At 39.0% G+C, this 19673-nt stretch overlaps 2 protein-coding genes and 1 long non-coding RNA gene across 12 annotated transcripts in view; 1 reads left to right on the forward strand and 2 right to left on the reverse strand.

Moving 5' to 3' along the window:
• Positions 1–95: 95 nt before the first annotated feature.
• LOC145547557 (uncharacterized) lies at positions 96–9143 on the reverse strand. 3 transcript variants are annotated; one of them, XM_081605927.1, is made up of 3 exons: positions 8984–9143; positions 2470–2568; positions 96–1800 (listed from the first exon to the last, which is right to left on the reverse strand). In XM_081605927.1, exon 3 carries the CDS (start codon positions 1715–1717, stop codon positions 728–730), a length of 990 nt encoding a protein of 329 aa, XP_081462053.1. In that variant the 5' UTR covers positions 1718–1800; positions 2470–2568; positions 8984–9143; the 3' UTR covers positions 96–727. The 3 variants fall into 3 exon arrangements, with proteins under 3 accessions (XP_081462053.1, XP_081462054.1, XP_081462052.1); XM_081605928.1 differs by lacking the exon at positions 8984–9143 and adding an exon at positions 8694–8972; XM_081605926.1 differs by lacking the exon at positions 8984–9143 and having other exon boundaries at positions 2470–2736.
• On the forward strand, positions 3241–5978 carry LOC145551370 (uncharacterized). 2 transcript variants are annotated; one of them, XR_014087175.1, is made up of 6 exons: positions 3241–3533; positions 3602–3661; positions 4089–4139; positions 4251–4442; positions 4985–5096; positions 5217–5978. It is a non-coding gene; the product is annotated as an uncharacterized LOC145551370 (long non-coding RNA). The 2 variants fall into 2 exon arrangements; XR_014087176.1 differs by having other exon boundaries at positions 3243–3533; positions 4276–4442.
• Positions 9144–10513: 1370 nt separating the features above from the next.
• The window catches only part of LOC103463179 (uncharacterized), a 58471-nt gene continuing 49311 nt past the window's right edge, over positions 10514–19673 (reverse strand). The window contains exons 1-6 of one of the 7 annotated variants that reach the window (XM_081605914.1): positions 18360–18378; positions 14916–15014; positions 13543–14250; positions 11843–12078; positions 11428–11610; positions 10514–11318 (exon numbers count right to left, since the gene is read on the reverse strand). In XM_081605914.1, coding sequence (XP_081462040.1) covers positions 11449–11610; positions 11843–12078; positions 13543–14167 — 1023 coding nt within the window. In that variant the 5' untranslated portion in view covers positions 14168–14250; positions 14916–15014; positions 18360–18378 and the 3' untranslated portion in view covers positions 10514–11318; positions 11428–11448. Of the gene's footprint in view, positions 11319–11427; positions 11611–11842; positions 12079–13259; positions 14251–14915; positions 19081–19673 lie in introns of those variants that run through there. The other 6 variants (XR_014087165.1, XR_014087164.1, XR_014087166.1 and 3 more) reach the window with 6 other exon arrangements.

The following is a 19673-nucleotide window of genomic DNA, read 5'->3' on the forward strand; positions in this document are numbered from 1 at the left end:
GGCACCAGCAACCCTCACGACCTACTGAGGGACAAGGTGTAAGAAAATGGATGGATGGATAAACTAAGCTTAGTACAACATAAACTATTCTTCAATACAGGGAGTAAAAAGCTTTATTCAATCAATGAAGTTTATTTTTATAGTACATTTCAGCAACACGGCAGATCAAAGCTTTACATCATGACAATCCCCCAAAAAACATCATATAGTGAAAAAGCGGTGTGTTGATTCTAGATCACTTCTCTTTGGTTCAGAAAACTTCAGTTTTATTTCTGTTCAGTTGCATAAAGTTATGACACCACCATGTTTCGTTCTAAGCATCTTTTCAGTTTTTTATTTCACTTTTTACTTAAAATAAAAATTCCAAGACAAAGGTCATGGCCTACTGCTGCTCACATAAAACTTATTTTCTATAAAATGCTGAATTTAAAACATAATGAACAGATTTTTCTTTTCAATTTGTGTATTTCTGGCTGAAATACATAATTTTATTCCTCCTGTTATCAATTTGTTACCTGTTGGCTTCATATGGATGTGTATTTGAAGACAAAACTTTAAAATAAAAACATCTAATCAGAAATTACACGACCCCAATTCAGAACCTCTGTGATGCTCAGATGGCTCATTTATCAGCCAATTCAGTTACATGAAGGCGTTTTCAGCCATGTGTGACGGAGACAAGCTCCACTGTTGCCATCTAAAACGATTAATCACTCAAACCGAGAATTTATTTGAAATGTTTACCACACACTTCACAAGGAAGTGGTTTCTCACCATGAGACCTTGTATGCAAAGCTGAAGAGTTCCAGGTGAAACTTTTTCCACAAGTCTGACTTGAGAAAGGTTTCTCTCCTCTGCGTTTCTGAAGGTGATGAGGCAAACGGTCACATGCTTTAAACGCTTTGCCACACACTTCACAAGGATGCAGCTTCTCTCGTGTGTTTTCCACTTTACCAGCTTGGTCACTAGATGTTTTCCCAAATAGTTTATAGGTTTTGGGAGTTTCACTTGTGCAGATTCTTTTGTTTTTATTTGAATGACCTCTGCGTCTAAAAGCTTTACCACACACTTCACAAGGATGCAGCTTCTCACCCGTGTGGATTTTTATGTTGTCAGGCAGGTGTTGACGCATTCTGAAGAGTTTACCACATATTTCACAAGACGCCGTATCCGTTTTCTGTCTTTTCAGTTCTGAACTGTTCACATTGACCCCGTTACTTCTGGTGTCCTGACGTCTCTTGTCTGGCCTCAGACTTGGATCTCCTCTTCCTGAGTCTTCCTGGTTCTCTGGTTCTGGGCGGTTTGCAGGAAGGAGCTGGTTCTTGTTTGGTTCTGGATCACTGCTGTTGTTTTGCTCATCAGCAGAAGTCACCGTGATGCTGTCAGTATCCAGCTTTATGTGAAGATCAAGCTGAACTTCATTTTGATCCCTGCACGGATCCACCTGTTCTTCTTTAATCAGCACAGGTTCCGGTTCCTCCTTCGTCTCCATCACCTGCGCCAGTCCTGGCATGTTGTCGAGCATTTCCTCATGAGTGGGCGTCGCCACGGAGGTGTTGGTTTTCTGCATCACTAACATCTGCCCCTCTTTCTGAAAAACCCACAGTTCAATATGCTCTTCTTTAGTTGGCTCGGGTTCTGGCTCCTCTTTCGTCTCAGCCATCTGCTGCAGTTCTGGTTCCTCCTCTTCCTCTTTTATTCTTATGGCATTTGACATCTTGTGGTCGAGAGGAGTTTCTCTCTTCAGTTGTAACCAGCAGGAACCTCGTCGTTAGCACCAGACATGATGCTGAGGGAAGCCTGGGACAATCAGAAACAGTAGAACAACATTAATCCTGTGAATGTTTGGGGTTCAGATCTCCTGGAGGCTTGCTGCTTTGCTACAACAGGTGGAGAGTATAAAGCGCTCATGATGTTTGCCTTTACATCTCTGACCGTTTCTGCTGCTATTCTCATATTTTTGTGACTTTGCTGCCTTTCTTGCATAACAACCCTGATCCATAAATTGATTACTCAAACTTTAAGAACTTTTCTAAGCTATAGAAGAGAAATTATGATATGAAACTTTAAGCTGATACCAATATCTAATATTGTTACTGATGTTATGTCAGTATATCAACACTGTAAGAGTTTGTGCTTGAGACTCATTTTGTTTTATTAAATCAGTTTCCATTTGTTCATATTCTTGTGGCAAAACGTTTCCGTGAAGAAGTTTCTTCTGAGTTGAGAAATTAGTGTTTAAAGACACTTTGAAAACGATACAGACTGACCGTTAATTATTCATGTTTCATATTTTCAAGACTTTTGGGTTCTCCAGCTTTAAAATGTGATAATATTTATACACCGTTTAAATGTAGCAGACCAGATCACACGGGGTAAAACATATCTTAATGTGAATCAACATAACTTTCAACTGTTAACATAATTATATTCTTCAACGCTGGTTCGTTTAGAACCGCATTAACATACCTGGACGATCCGAGATGGTTTGTTTTCCAGCAGCTTGAGCTGATGATCGATCTCTGGTAAATATTGATGAATATTCCTCCAGCAGCAGTTATTCTTTCCCTGAGGATGAACCGAAGATTTATTGTTCTTGTTGACACAGAAATATTCAACTGACAGGAAAAAACCAAACAGCAACACGTCTTTTAACCGATGATAAACAGGAGGAGGCCTGGAAGCTAACGCTGCTAGCGCCTTTGTCCCCCGGAAGTCTCAAACGGAAGTTTTCCCCAGAAACACTTACGGACCTTTCAGGTTCCGCCTCTAGTCTTTTTTTCTCTCCAGATGTTTTAGCTTCTGTCCCACACATGATCTTAGGGTCTGAATAAATTAAGCATGAACTGAAACAGGAACGTAAACATTAGCTCCTGCTAACAGAAACGTATGAGGAGGACAGAGTATCAAAATACCAGACATATAAAACGTAATCTGAAATCATTTATTTACTCCATGTCTTATTATAACCGGAGAGCAAAGCCTGCAGGTTTAGTATGGAGGACCAAAACTGACATAATAATAAATAAAAGAATAAATATATATACTATATATTTTCTTTTTTTATTTCTCCATACACATGACTTTCCATCAAGAAAAATAGACATTTTTTATTTATTATTTCCTAACCGTATTTATTTCTTGATGTATTTATTTATTATTTCCTCGCTGTATTATTATTTACTCCTCCGTATTATTATTCACTCCTCCGTTTTATTATTCACTCCTCCGTATTATTATTCCCTCGTCCGTTTTATTATTCCCTCGTCCGTTTTATTATTCCCTCGTCGGTATACGGACGAGGGAATGTAAATATGTAAATGAGGAGGTCTGCTTTCTATGTCCTGCTCTTCTATTGGGTCAATCAACCGGAAACAGAACGATCAGTCTGCAGATCCATTGTTCATGCCTTTCTACTTTGCGCTTTCGGCCTCAGTTGAGCAGTACCTAAGGTATGGCGGAGTCACATGGTGGACGCTCAGTTTCTGACTTGTTAAGGGAGGCTGCGAATAGGTTGGAGGAGTTGGAACGCGGTAAGTTTTTGGCTAACTATACATTTGGAAATTTGTGGAAGATGTTAATCATACTCTCATTTCATTAGCAACCACCGGTTCTACTCCTCCGACACAAAGTCCCAGGGCCAGGCCAACGCGCAATTTTAGTAAGTGTTCTCTTGTTCCCGTCCTTGTGTGGTTTTTTTTTTTTTTTTTTTTTTACTATTTTTAATGTAATTCGTCAGCTTATGTTATGTTACTTCGTTATTGTACTTGAGTACATTTATTGAGTACTTTCTCCACCACTGATGGGCGGGGCGGAGCAGCAGGAAGACGCAGGCGGAACCGTATCAGATGGGGAAACGTGGATTGACATACTCCCGTTTCCTCCCACAGTCTATAAACGCGACTGTCAGGTTTATTGGTCTGTCTAAATCAGGGATGTCCAAAATGTTTTTAGTGAGCGCTAAAATGCAGAAAAATAAATGAAGGTATTTAGAGTCTAAATTATCCGTAGTTGTGAGTGTGTGTTCATGTTGCTTACAATGCCAGACTTTCTCACATATTTTGACACATATCTCATTATTTTCACAGCATCAGCAACACCTGGAAATGTTGATTTTGCAGGACGGCATCCGGTTGATGGTGAGCTATTTCATAGTTTTTAAAAAAAGGTTTTAAAAAGGTTTTTAAAAAATTGTCTTTCTTAAGTATGTAACTTTGGTGCTTTGAACACTTGATTATTTCCACCCTCAGCTGAGGTTTCTAGACTGTTTTCCAGCTGGACAAATCTAAGGCATCAGAGACGGACAAATCCCGTCTGTCAGACGACGTATACACACAGTTTCTGTTGTCTTGCACGGAAAGACTCCTCGGTTGTCCCAAGACGACAGGACAAAGAGCGTCTCCAAAGAGCTGGGCTGGGAGAAAAACGCATATGTTTCCGAGGTGGGTTAGTTATGTTACTGTTGCTTTACTATTTTGCTTGTCTAATAATGTATGTAAAATGTTTTAGTTCCATAAATTAAAGTGTGTTTGTAAGGACAAACCAATTATGTGTCTTTAAAAGGCCACACTGGTTTGCAATACATCAAACAATTTTATTTTGACAAGTTTGATACATTCCTTCAAAATTTCTTGCTTAATTTTTAAAATGTAATGATTTATGTTTCTTATTTGTTTGTAGAGTGCAGCAATGTACTACTAATGGAATGTCTTTCTTTTGTTAAACATGATTAAAAAACTTATAAAAAACATATAACTTCACGTGTTTGTACACGTGAAGTTATATGCACTTGAGACATGTTACTGCACAGTACATACAAATGCATGACACTGTTTACACTTGTATTTCATATGTCTCTTCTGCACATTAAAACACTAAACAAAAGACTTTACACATTCTTAGGCCTACCTTTATACGCATCTTTTTCAAATCTTCAATAACCTATATGTAGATGAATGTTTTTGCATTTCATTTCTTTGTGCAGATGTTACTTGATAACATCAACTGGCCTAATGACGAAGAGATCGATGAGGACATAGTCTCTTTGGAAGATCACTGTCTGATTATGAATTTCCTCCGCAGATTCATCGAAAGTGGTAAGAAATTATTTAAAAATACATTTGGTTTTTTCAAAACTTAATTGGGAAGAGTTTTTTCACAGATGTATTAATTAAATTTTAATCTTAACATAATTTTTGTATTTGTGTGCCGTAAAGGGACGTCGGACATCCTAAGGAATCTACTAACTTTTTGGACTGGCTGGGGTCTGGTCAGCTCCAATCTGGAGATTCAAGTTGTTGACTGCAATCTCCTGCAGTCATCTACTTGCTTTCTGATGTTGAAATTGTCAAAAAATGACAAAACCTATGCAGACTTCCACCAAAACCTTATAGCCAGCATTTCATCAAGCTATTCAGGTTTCGGACTAATTTGAACCAGGCTATTGCAACGCGTTACAAGTTTACGCACTTAGACATGCCCCATGACATTTCTTGTCAAAGTTACAACTTTCTAATTTTCTGTAATGGTTCTGAAGTAATGTGTAGTGCACTTGTTAATGACTCGAGTTTGACAGAACTTTGCATTATTGTTTAAAATATAACTGCTTCAAGTTATTGTACAACTTATTGAAGAGCTTGTTCTTGATGCTATCAATTGTTTACTAAGTTTACCTAGTCATTTGTAGTATCACACAAAAACTTTCAAAATATAAAACCATAGTAATACTTTATTTCTTAGCTTGAAATTAATTAAACCTACAAGCTAAAATCTGATATATATTGATTTATAATGAAAAGTCATATTAAAGGTGTTTTTATTACAGAAACATGTAAGTAGCACATTTAAACACTGAATATTGTTAATTTACAAATAGTTCACATCAAGTTTATTGTCTTTTCAATTACAAAATGTAACTGGACCACTGTGTAAGATTATGTGATGGTTATAAATAAATAGCAAGTTGTTTCTGTTTATAATGGAGTTAATTTTATTAACTTTTTGTCTGAAAAGGAGCAACATACATTATGATAATAAATTACACACTCAAAGAAAATATTTTTATCTAATAAGGAAACAAAGTTGCATCAAATTTTCAAGGACGTTTTTTTTGTAGCCTCTATTTACATATTTCAGTGAGAATATCAACTGTCTGTTGATAAACATTTATCACATTAGAAAACAAGGTCGTTGGATCTGGTAGTCTTTCAATTTCCACCCGAGTCAAAGGCCTTGGAAGCTCTACCTCTGGTACAGTCACGCCATCATGATGGTGACCATATTGCCTCTCCCCATCAATACCATACTGGTTGTCAACCTGTCAAAGATTTAAGAAATCGTGATGTAAATAAAATCCAAATTAGACACACTGGAGTTTTTTTTTAAAACACACAAGTTAATTTATAATTAAACTTTGTGAAATGGAACACATTACACAAACCTGTGTGGGGTCGCCATCTTCATGTTGGTTTTGAGACCACAACAGTAGTGGTGACTGGTTCCGTTCTGTACGTAGTCGGTGGTTGTTCCAGCCGTCCATGAAAAATCTCAGATGTCTGTTGATTTGAGGTAAAAAGGTCCAGTGTAATGCGTATAAGTGCACCTCGTTGTCTGTTTGCAACAGGCCCTCGGTCTCCAGGTAGCAGAAAGTTGTATAAAACGGATCCAACACTGCCCCAAATACATCTCTCCACAACCTCTCAATCCTGGATTGAAAAGACATTTTAATGAGAAAGGTGAGAAAAACATAATACACTTATTTAAAGACCAACAACTTTAAATTCTATTTACATTATGTCACTCAATGTTATTCATGTCCTGTAAATGTATTTAGTCATTAGAAAACAAATTGGTTATTTAAAAATCTTTAATAACAGTCTGAGCGTCAATAATTTTCAGCAAATTCAGTCATGTGTACTACAAAAATTTGAAGACACAGACAACTGTACAAAGCCTTGGACTGCTATGCAAGTTAGATGAGTTAGAGCAGTTTAGTCTTGCAGCAGCCCATGACCATGGAGACAAAGACAGCGGAGAAGACGTGAGAGAAAACAAAAGCTAGGGTGTCATGGACTTGCACATCAGCTAAAAGCTACCCTTGCCAAATGATAGCTTGAAAGCAATGTATCATTGCTTTCAAGTAATCCATTAAGCTTCATGGATTACATGAATCTTAATGTAACCACCAAAAGGGAAACAAGAAACAGCTGCTTTCTCTTTTTCTGCAAGACATGGATAAACTATTTTTTTCCTGATAATGCCATAAGGCTTGGAGGGGCTAACAACTTTTATTGCATGACAGGAGTCATGCTCTTACAGGTAAATCCAGTATAGGTTGTGTTTGGATTTACATTAACAGCTGGCTTCACAACGCCACCCTGGTATCCAGTTATTGCTCTGTAGACATTGAGTTCATGATTTTGAGTTCCAGAAGCAGGGTTAGAACAGAGAACGAGCAAATCATTAATGAATATGAATATCTCACAATTCTGAACTTCTTCAGTGAATTAAAGGCTCAAGATGACATGTTTTATTAGTAAAATTTGATATTTGGACATTTGAACACAACAGATCAGAAACATGCGGTCAGGGGAGGCAGAGCGTCAGCTGTCATCATGAAATAATAATATAATAATAACATTATTTATAATGATTTTTGCACCCTGTTTTTCCTTAGCTAAACACTAACATGAATGGGATCTTATGATTTAGATAAGTCAGTACCTCAACAGCCATGAAACATAACCACACGCAACTGAAACAGATGTTCTGTAACAACTGGAATTATAATACTAATATTAAATACAAATAAGTTCCAAAAAGCAAAAGAAATATCACACATGCTTACCTTATACCGTACTCTGCCATTCGCCTGTGAACTGTTCTTTCACTGACCCCAAAAAGTCTGCCAATATCCATGACGGATACACCAGCAAGAAGAAATTATTCCAATACCTCAGCAGGCAGCAAATATCCAGGTCTTCCAACTGTTCTTGTGTGGTACACAGATTGGTGCAAACGGCAAGCCACTTCCTCCAACATCTGGACAACTAATGAGTCAGCATCATTATCCGTGTCTGCAGCTACCTGGACCAGCAACTCCATAAAAACATTGACACGAAAAAGCAAATAGTCATCACTGACTGTGCTACTTTCAGCTAAATTGGCAAGGTGCCTTAAATCCTCAGCAATCCTACGATACATTTCTTAAATTTTTTAAAATTCCTCTAAAAAAGGTTGCTCTGCTAAGAGAAGCACAGCGCAGGCATGAACAATGGATCTGCAGACTGATCGTTCTGTTTCCGGTTGATTGACCCAATAGAAGAGCAGGACATAGAAAGCAGGCCTCCTCATTTACATATTTACATTCCCTCGTCCGTATACCGACGAGGGAATAATAAAACGGACGAGGGAATAATAAAACGGAGGAGTGAATAATAATACGGAGGAGTGAATAATAATACGGAGGAGTGAATAATAATACGGAGGAGTGAATAATAATACAGCGAGGAAATAATAAATAAATACATCAAGAAATAAATACGGTTAGGAAATAATAAATAAAAAATGTCTATTTTTCTTGATGGAAAGTCATGTGTATGGAGAAATAAAAAAGAAAATATATAGTATATATATTTATTCTTTTATTTATTATTATGTCAGTTTTGGTCCTCCATAGTTTAGCTCCTACTTACTTCAGAGGACAGACCACCTGGAGTCTTGTTTCTGGGTTTGCCTGGCTATTTTTCCGGCCAGCGAACCATCCCGCCACCCAGTGGTCCTTTTCAGACCACTTGGTCTCCTGTACCGCTCAAAAACGCACAATATGTCTAGAAATAATTTTAGGATATTATAAGGAAGTGCTGAGATATTCCGTTTTCCGCATTGTGAAATTATTGTATCACTACACCCCTACTGGATACCTTATATCAAAGGTCATAATTTCAACATTTTGTCTTTCAGAAGGAGAATGCAGTCCCGTTACCCTTGAAATGATACTGGAGTTCGCTTCCGGACCATCCACGGTGCCTCCACTGGGCTTTCCCCATCGTCCACAAATTGAGTTTCTCCATGAGGCTAACAAAGTCTTCCCAGAAGCAAATACTTGCCTCCGCCTTCCTGTACACTCAGACTGAGTCTTTCACAAAGTACATGAAGAGGTGGTGCTGCAGGCACTTACCTTTGGTGTTGCATAATCAGCTAAGAAGTGTAATAAGTAGGTTTTTTTTAAAGAGTTGGAATGTTTTGAAAAGTGAAGTGTTTTAAAGCAAGTTATAATAAAGGTAATGTAATGGCCAAACTTGGAAAATATTGAAATGTAAATACAATATTTGCATTTTTTGTTGTTGCAAAGAATAAATATCTCTTTTAACCACTTTTTGGCTTCACAAATTTAAAGGTATATGCTTGAGCCACACTGTTGAAAATGGACCATTGTAACTATGTGTATATCACTTTAAGAACTCAGCAAACTGTGTGAGTAATGTCTGCTGTGATTGGCTCATTGGAATTTCAGGCTACCAATAGCTGTTGCTGTTGTTAGAGCACATGTTCAGTGTTGGATAATTAGAAAGTTCACAGGAGTGATCAATGGAGACCTTAAAGCTGTTCAAGAGCTTGGGAGCGTGTCAATGAATAAAAGTAAGTTCCATTAGTATTTAAGTAGGATTTAAATATTTGTACAACTTTAATATATATATACATATGGCAATTTAAAGAGTTAATATTATGACAATGTGGTTTGTAGATTATTTGTAGTCTCTTGTTGCCATCTGCTGGACAAATTGGGAATAACTATTTGGAGCGAGTAAAATGATAGCTTTCATTTTGATTTGTTTTTCTGTATCTCTTGTAGACCCTCTCAGCTCTATTAAAGTTTGGACCTGCAATCTCTCCTCTCATCCTTTACCGGATGGTCATGGTGGTTGTACCTTAAGAACTAAAACTATTTATTAAGGGAGAACAACATACACTGCAAAAACAAAATGTCTCAAGTAGTTTTGGACTACTTTCTAGTGCAAATATCTTAGTACACTTAAGATAAAACTAATTTACATGTAACTTTTCATCAAGATGTGAGCTTGTTTTAAGTCAATAATTTAGTATTGATGAAATTGTAGTACTTACATTTGCATATTAATTTCACTTCTAACTGGACATGTTTCCCTTGCTATAAGTGAAATAATCTGCTAATGTAATAAGTACTTTTTCATCGATATTAAGGAAAAAGTGACTTAAAACGAGCTCATCTTGACGAAAAGTTACTTATATCTTACTGGTGTCTTATTTGAAGTGTAGAAAGATTTTTGCACTGGAAAATCTTTGGTAAGATTTTGTTAGTTTTTGCTGTATAAATGGTCATTGTAGTTTAATCTTTTGTAATGGTTGTTATAGTTCATGCAATGAACATTTGGATTAAAAACAAAATCAAATTCTAAAGAAGCTCAAAGGTCCAAAAGATGCATTTGAACATGGAGGACATGGGGGTGGGAGACACTAGTCATTTATACATGAACATTTTCAAAAGTAGAATTTTTATTTTTTCTGTAGAATGTATATTTAATTCATCACGTCTTTAAACACCTTAACATTTTATAATTACATCTGTAAGGTTACCTACTCACGTTAATTCTGAGTTTTATTTGTAGCATTTGTATCTTAAGAACAATGTATTTGACTGTATAACTGATAGAAGTTGCTGCTGACTGAGCCTGGTTTGAGCTGGTTCTACCCGCTCAGCATCAGTGGTTGGTGGGGGTCAAAGGCCATGCTGCTGCAGAAGTTCTTCAAGAGTCTCTGGTGCGTTATAATTTTCACCAAACACGTTGTTAGTTGCTGTGCTGTTGGCACTCATGTTTGCCAACATCCACTCAGTCCAGATTTGTGTTTTGTTGTTTTCTGTACGCAAGGAATGGTGGTTCCATGCTTTCCTGAATTGTTCTAGTCGGCTTTGAATCTCAGGAAGAAAAACTATGAGGAGAAAGTTTGTGCACATCGTCGCTGGGATCCAAGAGGGCCGAATCTTCAAGATTATAAAACATGTAAAAACACATCCCTCCAAAGTCGCTCTATTCTCTGATTATGGATGGATTCCCCAGTGACATGACTCCGACGTTCAATGCCCTGTAGGAGGTTCATCACCAGTGCCACTTGCACATTCTCGCCACCATGATCTGACCTCACTAGAAGGTAAGTCATAGAGGCCTGTTGCCTTGAGAAAATGAAATAGCACTGTTGAGGCGCGATTGTCTGTGCTACAGTTCAAGTAAGTAATTAAGCGAGAACATCCATCGATGCCACCATGGACCACAAAGCCCCACCTAAATGGAAATACAACAAAATGTATAAGGAATAATGTATGCAAATGTGAGTAGTGAATTTAGCTTTAAAAAATCTACTCTGAAATACATCCTTGATATTTTCCGATACCTTATGAGACGCATGTTGCCATCAATATGCCATAAACTGTTGGGATACGGCACATGACAGACACGTCGAATCACTGCGCTGCTCCACCCTTGCAGTCGCCATTGGGTTGATTCGAGCCGTCGTCTCACGGACGTTACGCCGTGGAACCACCAGTCCTCGTGCATTTAACAAGCCTCGCATCATCTGGTTCAACGACGGACATGTGGTCTTACTATTTCAAACCACCACACAATTTTACATTTTGAAAGTAATCTTTTACAACATATAGGTTTCAGATTTCACATCTGGTAATAAAATAAATGACATTTTTTTATCATCATAATTTGTGACACTTAACATTAAATAATTAGTATTCTGCACCACCACTCATATATTGCATATATTTGTTCAGAAGCCATACATTTAGATTCCGTACCTCAGTCCCAGAATTTGGATCCAGGGATTGAAGTTGTCTGATATTAGTTTCAAGGTCTTCATCAGTCACTGCAGCCAGCCTTCCCCTTATTGGTACACCAAGTGCTTTGGACTTCTTATAAAGAAATGATGCTGAGCATCCCAAGATGTTTGCCATCCTCTTGACCGTGTGTCCTTGGGCCAGAAGAAAGTCGATCTGTTCTCTTGTAATATGAATAGTTGGTCTCCCTCGACCACCTAAAATAGAATCATATTCAAATGTTTACTTTATACATCCATTTCCTCTGTCTTTCTGTTTGTCTGTCCTCTACGTATCCCTTTGTCTCCTAAGGGTGACACTACGCATTTCACACAATGTATAAACTTGTTTTGATATACATCATTTCCTGTTGCATGAAGACAAAGCTTTAAACTTTTATAGGTGCTGGAAAGTAAATTAAAGTGTGAATCACACAAAACCGGAGGTAGCTTTTATTTTCGGAGGAGCTAAAGGAGGGCGCTATAATGCCTGGTGCCGTCTAGCATGTCAAAATCGAGAGCTGGCTGGCTTTATGATCATTTCCGAAGAGGCAGACAGCTTTACCACAGAATAAAAACCAGTTTATTACCTGAACTGGCCCGAGCTGCGGAATATCCCCCAGTTCCAGCTTGGACATGGGTTGAGTAGCACTTTCAGCTACTCTAAGCCGTTTTTCAGGGCATTGTGTGTGTCGGCAGAAAGTAAATCAGAAATTCTTGGAACATTTCTTAAGCATTCCTCAAATACACGACTTTCATGCTCTCCGCATATCCCATACTGAAGAGCTCTTTCTATATTGTGGCATTTTCTTACAATTTTGTCCAAAACTGCCAGCGGGATTGAATGTTCAGGCAATTGTTTGGACAGCTCAGTACAGCAAAGAGGGGCTTACGCGCAACGTCTTCCTTCAGATATCTAAAACTGTAATTCTGACTAGTCATAATTACGTTCGAGATATCTTAAAATATAATTACGGATGTCTGACCCGTCCAATGACGAATCCGGTGACGTCATTAGAGATATCTCGAAAGGAATTTCGACTAGACAAAATGTAATTGAAGATATCTTGAATAATTATTCTTACTAGTCAGAATGTAAACACAGCTATCTTAAATTACCATTCCGGATAGTCAAAATGCATTTTTAGATATTTGGAATGTAATTACGGATAGTCAGATGAAACCAAATTTATGTTAAAATGGCTTGCCATATCCGCAGCACTGATTAGCTAAGCAATGTAACGTGATCCTCTGATTGGCTAAGCAATGTAACGTGATCCTCTGATTGGCTCAGCAATGTAACGTGATCCTCTGATTGGCTCAGCAATGTAACGTGATCCTCTGCAGCATGTGATGGCAAAGCGGGGCGTCATCACGACTTTATATGAGTGTGTCTTTACCTCCTGCAGAGGCTCCGCCGAACCCCTGAGACCGACTCACCGAACCCCTGGGGTTCGATCTAACCCAGGTTAAGAACCACTGATTTAAACGCTTTGCCACACACTTCACAAGGATGCAGCTTCTCTCGTGTGTTTTCCACTTTACCAGCTTGGTCGCTAGATGTTTTCCCAAATAGTTTATAGGTTTTGGGAGTTTCACTTGTGCAGATTCTTTTGTTTTTATTTGAATGACCTCTGCGTCTAAAAGCTTTACCACACACTTCACAAGGATGCAGCTTCTCACCCGTGTGGATTTTTATGTTGTCAGGCAGGTGTTGACGCATTCTGAAGAGTTTACCACATATTTCACAAGACGCCGTATCCGTTTTCTGTCTTTTCAGTTCTGAACTGTTCACATTGACCCCGTTACTTCTGGTGTCCTGACGTCTCTTGTCTGGCCTCAGACTTGGATCTCCTCTTCCTGAGTCTTCCTGGTTCTCTGGTTCTGGGCGGTTTGCAGGAAGGAGCTGGTTCTTGTTTGGTTCTGGATCACTGCTGTTGTTTTGCTCATCAGCAGAAGTCACCGTGATGCTGTCAGTATCCAGCTTTATGTGAAGATCAAGCTGAACTTCATTTTGATCCCTGCACGGATCCACCTGTTCTTCTTTAATCAGCACAGGTTCCGGTTCCTCCTTCGTCTCCATCACCTGCGCCAGTCCTGGCATGTTGTCGAGCATTTCCTCATGAGTGGGCGTCGCCACGGAGGTGTTGGTTTTCTGCATCACTAACATCTGCCCCTCTTTCTGAAAAACCCACAGTTCAATATGCTCTTCTTTAGTTGGCTCGGGTTCTGGCTCCTCTTTCGTCTCAGCCATCTGCTGCAGTTCTGGTTCCTCCTCTTCCTCTTTTATTCTTATGGCATTTGACATCTTGTGGTCGAGAGGAGTTTCTCTCTTCAGTTGTAACCAGCAGGAACCTCGTCGTTAGCACCAGACATGATGCTGAGGGAAGCCTGGGACAGTCAGAAACAGTAGAACAACATTAATCCTGTGAATGTTTGGGGTTCAGATCTCCTGGAGGCTGCTTTGCTACAACAGGTGGAGAGTATAAAGCGCTCATGATGTTTGGCTTTACATCTCTGACCGTTTCTGCTGCTATTCTCATATTTTTGTGACTTTGCTGCCTTTCTTGCATAACAACCCTGATCCATAAATTGATTACTCAAACTTTAAGAACTTTTCTAAGCTATAGAAGAGAAATTATGATATGAAACTTTAAGCTGATACCAATATCTAATATTGTTACTGATGTTATGTCAGTATATCAACACTGTAAGAGTTTGTGCTTGAGACTCATTTTGTTTTATTAAATCAGTTTCCATTTGTTCATATTCTTGTGGCAAAACGTTTCCGTGAAGAAGTTTCTTCTGAGTTGAGAAATTAGTGTTTAAAGACACTTTGAAAACGATACAGACTGACCGTTAATTATTCATGTTTCATATTTTCAAGACTTTTGGGTTCTCCAGCTTTAAAATGTGATAATATTTATACACCGTTTAAATGTAGCAGACCAGATCACACGGGGTAAAACATATCTTAATGTGAATCAACATAACTTTCAACTGTTAACATAATTATATTCTTCAACGCTGGTTCGTTTAGAACCGCATTAACATACCTGGACGATCCGAGATGGTTTGTTTTCCAGCAGCTTGAGCTGATGATCGATCTCTGGTAAATATTGATGAATATTCCTCCAGCAGCAGTTATTCTTTCCCTGAGGATGAACCGAAGATTTATTGTTCTTGTTGACACATAAATATTCAACTGACAGGAAAAAACCAAACAGCAACACGTCTTTTAACCGATGATAAACAGGAGGAGGCCTGGAAGCTAACGCTGCTAGCGCCTTTGTCCCCCGGAAGTCTCAAACGGAAGTTTTCCCCAGAAACACGTACGGCCCTTTCAGGTTCCGCCTCTAGTCTTTTTTTTTCTCTCCAGATGTTTTAGCTTCTGTCCCACACATGATCTTAGGGTCTGAATAAATTAAGCATGAACTAAAACATGGCTGCAGACTGAAAAATATGTAAACTTTTAAACATGAGTAAACTCATACATATACTTTTTATACATATGTTGAATTAAAATATATTTTAAAGAAATATTTTATTAATTTTAGAGGCAAGGTAGCTTTATTTGCAGGCTATGTAGCACGTTTCCAGCAGCAGGACAATTCAATGTTCTTTACATGGTTAGAAGGAAAATAAAATAAATAAGTCACCACCAGGTGGAGGTCAGTGGACAGATTTGCCTCTCTTCCCACCTGAGTGTCAAGACATGAGGCAGCATATCAGATGAGACGACAACAAAGTCCATGATCACACTGCATGTGTGATCAACACCCTAGTGTCAACACTAGGGTGGTGGCACTAGTGCTGTTAGCACTAGGGTGTCCTGGTGCCAACAGCACATATGGACACCCTTATACTTTAACATGGTGTTCATCATGGACAATCCATGACGAAAAGTCCCACCACAGAAAACCACCTGGGTTCCTCCTAATCATACCCCTCCAGATCTCACTGTCATTGCCCACATGAGTGTCGAAGTCCCCCAGCAGAACTAGGGAGTCCACAGTGTGGGCGCTCTCCAGTCCTCTGTTCAAGGACACCGAAAAGGTGGGTAATCTGAACTGATGTTTGTTACAAACAGACAGAACCCGTCGCCCCACTCGTCAGCAGAGGGAGGCTCCCTTCCTGTTCACCGGGGTGAACCCCAACCTACAGCGACCAAGCATACCATAACAACAAGGACGTCCATTCCCGCTCAGTGTCCATCACCAGGGGCCACTGCAGAGTGAGAGAGTGTCCAACTGCTCCCAAGGAGCCAGCGCCATACGTCAAGTCTGAGTCCGACTAGTTCTGTCTGGGAACCTCTCTACCTCACACCAGCTCAGGCTGCTTCCCCACCAGAGGCGACAATCCACATCCTTCAGCCATCACATGTTGCCCCCGGTGCCCATTAGCCCCTCCTGCAGGTGGTGAGCCATGGGGGGATCCACCTCCACGCCTGGCTCCAGAGTGGGGGCTGGTGACCCGTATCCAGGTGAGGGAACATTTATTCCATTGATTGTACTCATCATACCAGCTCTTTTAAAGGTTTAATAGTCTATTTTATATGATGCATTGATATAATACAAAAAAACTAACATCCTTTTAAATAGGACTTTGCAAAAAGTTGATCATTTACCAAAATATAAGCAAAAATAATTACATAAAACAAAACACAGCATCAGGAAGAAAATCCAACAGTAAAAGAAAATTAAGATAGGATGAAAAAACTAAAGGAGAGGGAGATAGCTGCTTATTTTCTTTCTGAAGGGAAACTAGCTGTCCTATACTTTGAAAAACCTTGATTTCAACCATTCAGGAGAGTTTTTCACAGCTAGAGGAGGAGGACCAGTCTACAAACTGGGATCCAGCACCAAGATGTACAGCTTCCATAGCGTTACCATAATTCTGTCATCGCTCCGCTGATTAAAAACAAAAGGTCAACTGACACCGTGTGTTTATGTCCAGACAACTCTATGTCACCATTGCCCTTTCAACCATTTCACCAGACATTTGAACTTTTACTGGCGTATAAAAAAGAGCGTATTTAAAACGTGGTGGCGGCATGGCTGGAGTTCATTTTCAAAAAGAAACATTTACTTTCAACTGGGGTCAAACACTCGTTCAGTACGCGGGACTGCTGCAGCATTTTATCTACTCAATGAATTCAACTGGACTTCCGTTGATAGAAACTGTTTTACAACATGGCAGAAACTCAACTTGACTGAACTGGATTATGACAAAGACTAAATAGGAAACAATGCAGATGATGGAATCAATTTGACTCGTTTGGTTATAGATTACTTTATAAATCAGACATGTCTGCTCTGTAAAACACCTTAGAACAACATCTGTAGGGAATTGCATCATTTAAGCTCCTCACCCATATGAGTTGTTGTATGAAGAGCCAAACTACTGCGGTGTCTAAAAGGCTGATCACCATCGTCACAAGAGGAAGGCGTCTCAATTATGAGTTGCATAGTGATCCATCAAAATCGTCTCACTCATGAAAGATTCATCGCAAATGTCACAAGGACAAAGTTTCTTTCTCATGTGAATTTTATAATGATTTTTCAGAATAGTTTTAGTAATGAAAGATTTATCACAAATTTCACAAAAATGAAGCTTGTCTTCATCGTGAATTCTTCTGTGGCGAGCCAAACTACTGCTGTGTCTAAAAGATTTATTACAAGTCTCACAAGAATAAGGTTTCTCACCTGTGTGAGCAACATAGTGATCTTTCAGATTAGTCTGAGTCTTGAAAAATTTATCACAAGTGTCACACTGATATACCTTCTCATCTGTGAGGGTTTCTGAAAGATCCCAGTAATCTTTCAGAATAGTCTCAGTCATAAAGGATTTGTGAATTTTTCTGTGGCGAGCCAAACTACTGCTGTGTCTAAAAGATTTATTACAGGAGTCACAGGAATAAGGCTTCTGACCTGTATGAATGCTATAGTGATCTACCAGATCAGCCTCAGTCAAGAAAGATCCATCACAAGAGTCACAGTGATACATTTGATCTCCTGTGTGAGTTTTATAGTGATCTTTCAGAATAGTTTTGGTCATGAAACGTTTATCACACAACTCACAAGAATAAAGCTTCTCTCCCCAGTGAATCATTCTGTGACGAGTCAAGCTTCCGCTGTATCTAAAAGATTTCTTACAAGTGTCACAAGAATAAGGCTTCTCTCCTCTGTGAATTAATCTGTGACGAGTCAAACTACTGCTGTGTCTAAAAGATTTACCACACAAATCACAAGAATAAGGCCTCTCTCCCATGTGGGTTCTAATGTGACAAATCAAACTACCGTGTTTTCTGAAGGATTTATCACACAACTCACAGAAATGAAACTTCTCTCCCACGTGGGTTCTTTTGTGACGAGTCAAACTACCGATGTATCTAAAAGATTTGTCACACGTGTCACAAGAATAAGGCTTCTCTCCCCTGTGAATTATTCTGTGACGAGTCAAGCTACTGCTGTGTCTAAAAGACTTATGACAAAACTTACAAGAATAAACCTTCTCATATGAGTGGCTGTCCATGTCCACAGGTAAGTATTGAAGCATTCTGCGATGTTTGCCCCTTAATTTAAGGGCCTTTGGTTCCAGATCCGTATCCCCGCTTTCTTTCTGGTTGTTTCCTTGGTGATGTTGGTCCTGAGCTTCGAGGCCATTTGCAGAGAGGAGTTGGTTCTTGTTCGGTTCTGCTTCACTGTCGTCTTTTAGCTCATTAGTAGACGTCACCGTAATGCTGTCAGTCTCCTGCTTCACTACAAACTGATCTTCATCCTGATTACCGTAAAAATCCTCTTTTTTCTCTTTTATGTTCATCAGTTCTGAATCATTTTGTGCCTGGACAAGTTCTGGTTCCTTTTTAATCCTGAAAGGTTCTAATTCTCCTTGATTTGCAGGTCCTAGTTCCTCCTTTATCTCTACTTTTGGTTCATTGCGGATTCTTTCTTCATGAGTTACCAGAGAGGACCTGGTTTCCTGCATGACTAAAAATTGTTCTTCATCTTGAGAGATCCACAGTTCAACATGCTCTTTTTTCATTGGTTGTGTTTGTGATCCGTCTTTTGTCTCGGCCACCTGCTGCAGGTCTGGTTCTTCCTGTTCCTCCTTTATTTCTGTAGTGTTTGGCATTTTGTGGTCAACAATGGAGTTTCTCTCTTCAGTTATGAGACTTTGATCAACAGGACCAACACAGTTAGCCATGATGCAGTGGAAAACCTGGTGGAAACAAGAACAGCAGAACAACTTTAATGTAGTGATCCAAATTTTCAAATGTAGTTTTTCCATTTTGAAGTTTTCAGATGCTGGCCAATCAAAGGTAGAAGACCCTGGAACAGATAACCTGATCCTGGTTTGCTTCAACTGTTGGGGAGTATGAAGTGTTTGTGATGTCTGCTCTTATGTCTTAGGCTGTTTTTTTGTTGTTTTTGCTGTTTTCATATTTTGAGCCCGTTAATTGGTGGGCGCTCTCAGCTTCACTTGCATCAACTATAAACCATCTTTCAGGAATTATTCTGCTCTGCTAGTGAAATGCTCAGTGCAACAAAGATGCTTGCAGTCTGGGATCACTGGTGTATTACAAAAAACTATTTTAAACATAAAAAAATAAAGTAAAAACAAGCAATGCTCAGCCTGCTGGTGTTGGGGCGGTAGGGGGGAATAAAGCCTGGTGGCCCGCCAGGCTTATAATACACTGAGGGAAACCCTGGATAAAGATCTACTTTCTCACAGGTTTTGAATACTCAGTTAAAATAAAGTCAAATGTTATTAGAAATAGTCAGAGGGGACATGGTTATGGCAAAGTATTATTT

Source organism: Poecilia reticulata, chromosome 4, assembly GCF_904066995.2.
Source record: "Poecilia reticulata chromosome 4, P_reticulata-male-v2, whole genome shotgun sequence".
Lineage (NCBI taxonomy): Eukaryota > Metazoa > Chordata > Actinopteri > Cyprinodontiformes > Poeciliidae > Poecilia > Poecilia reticulata.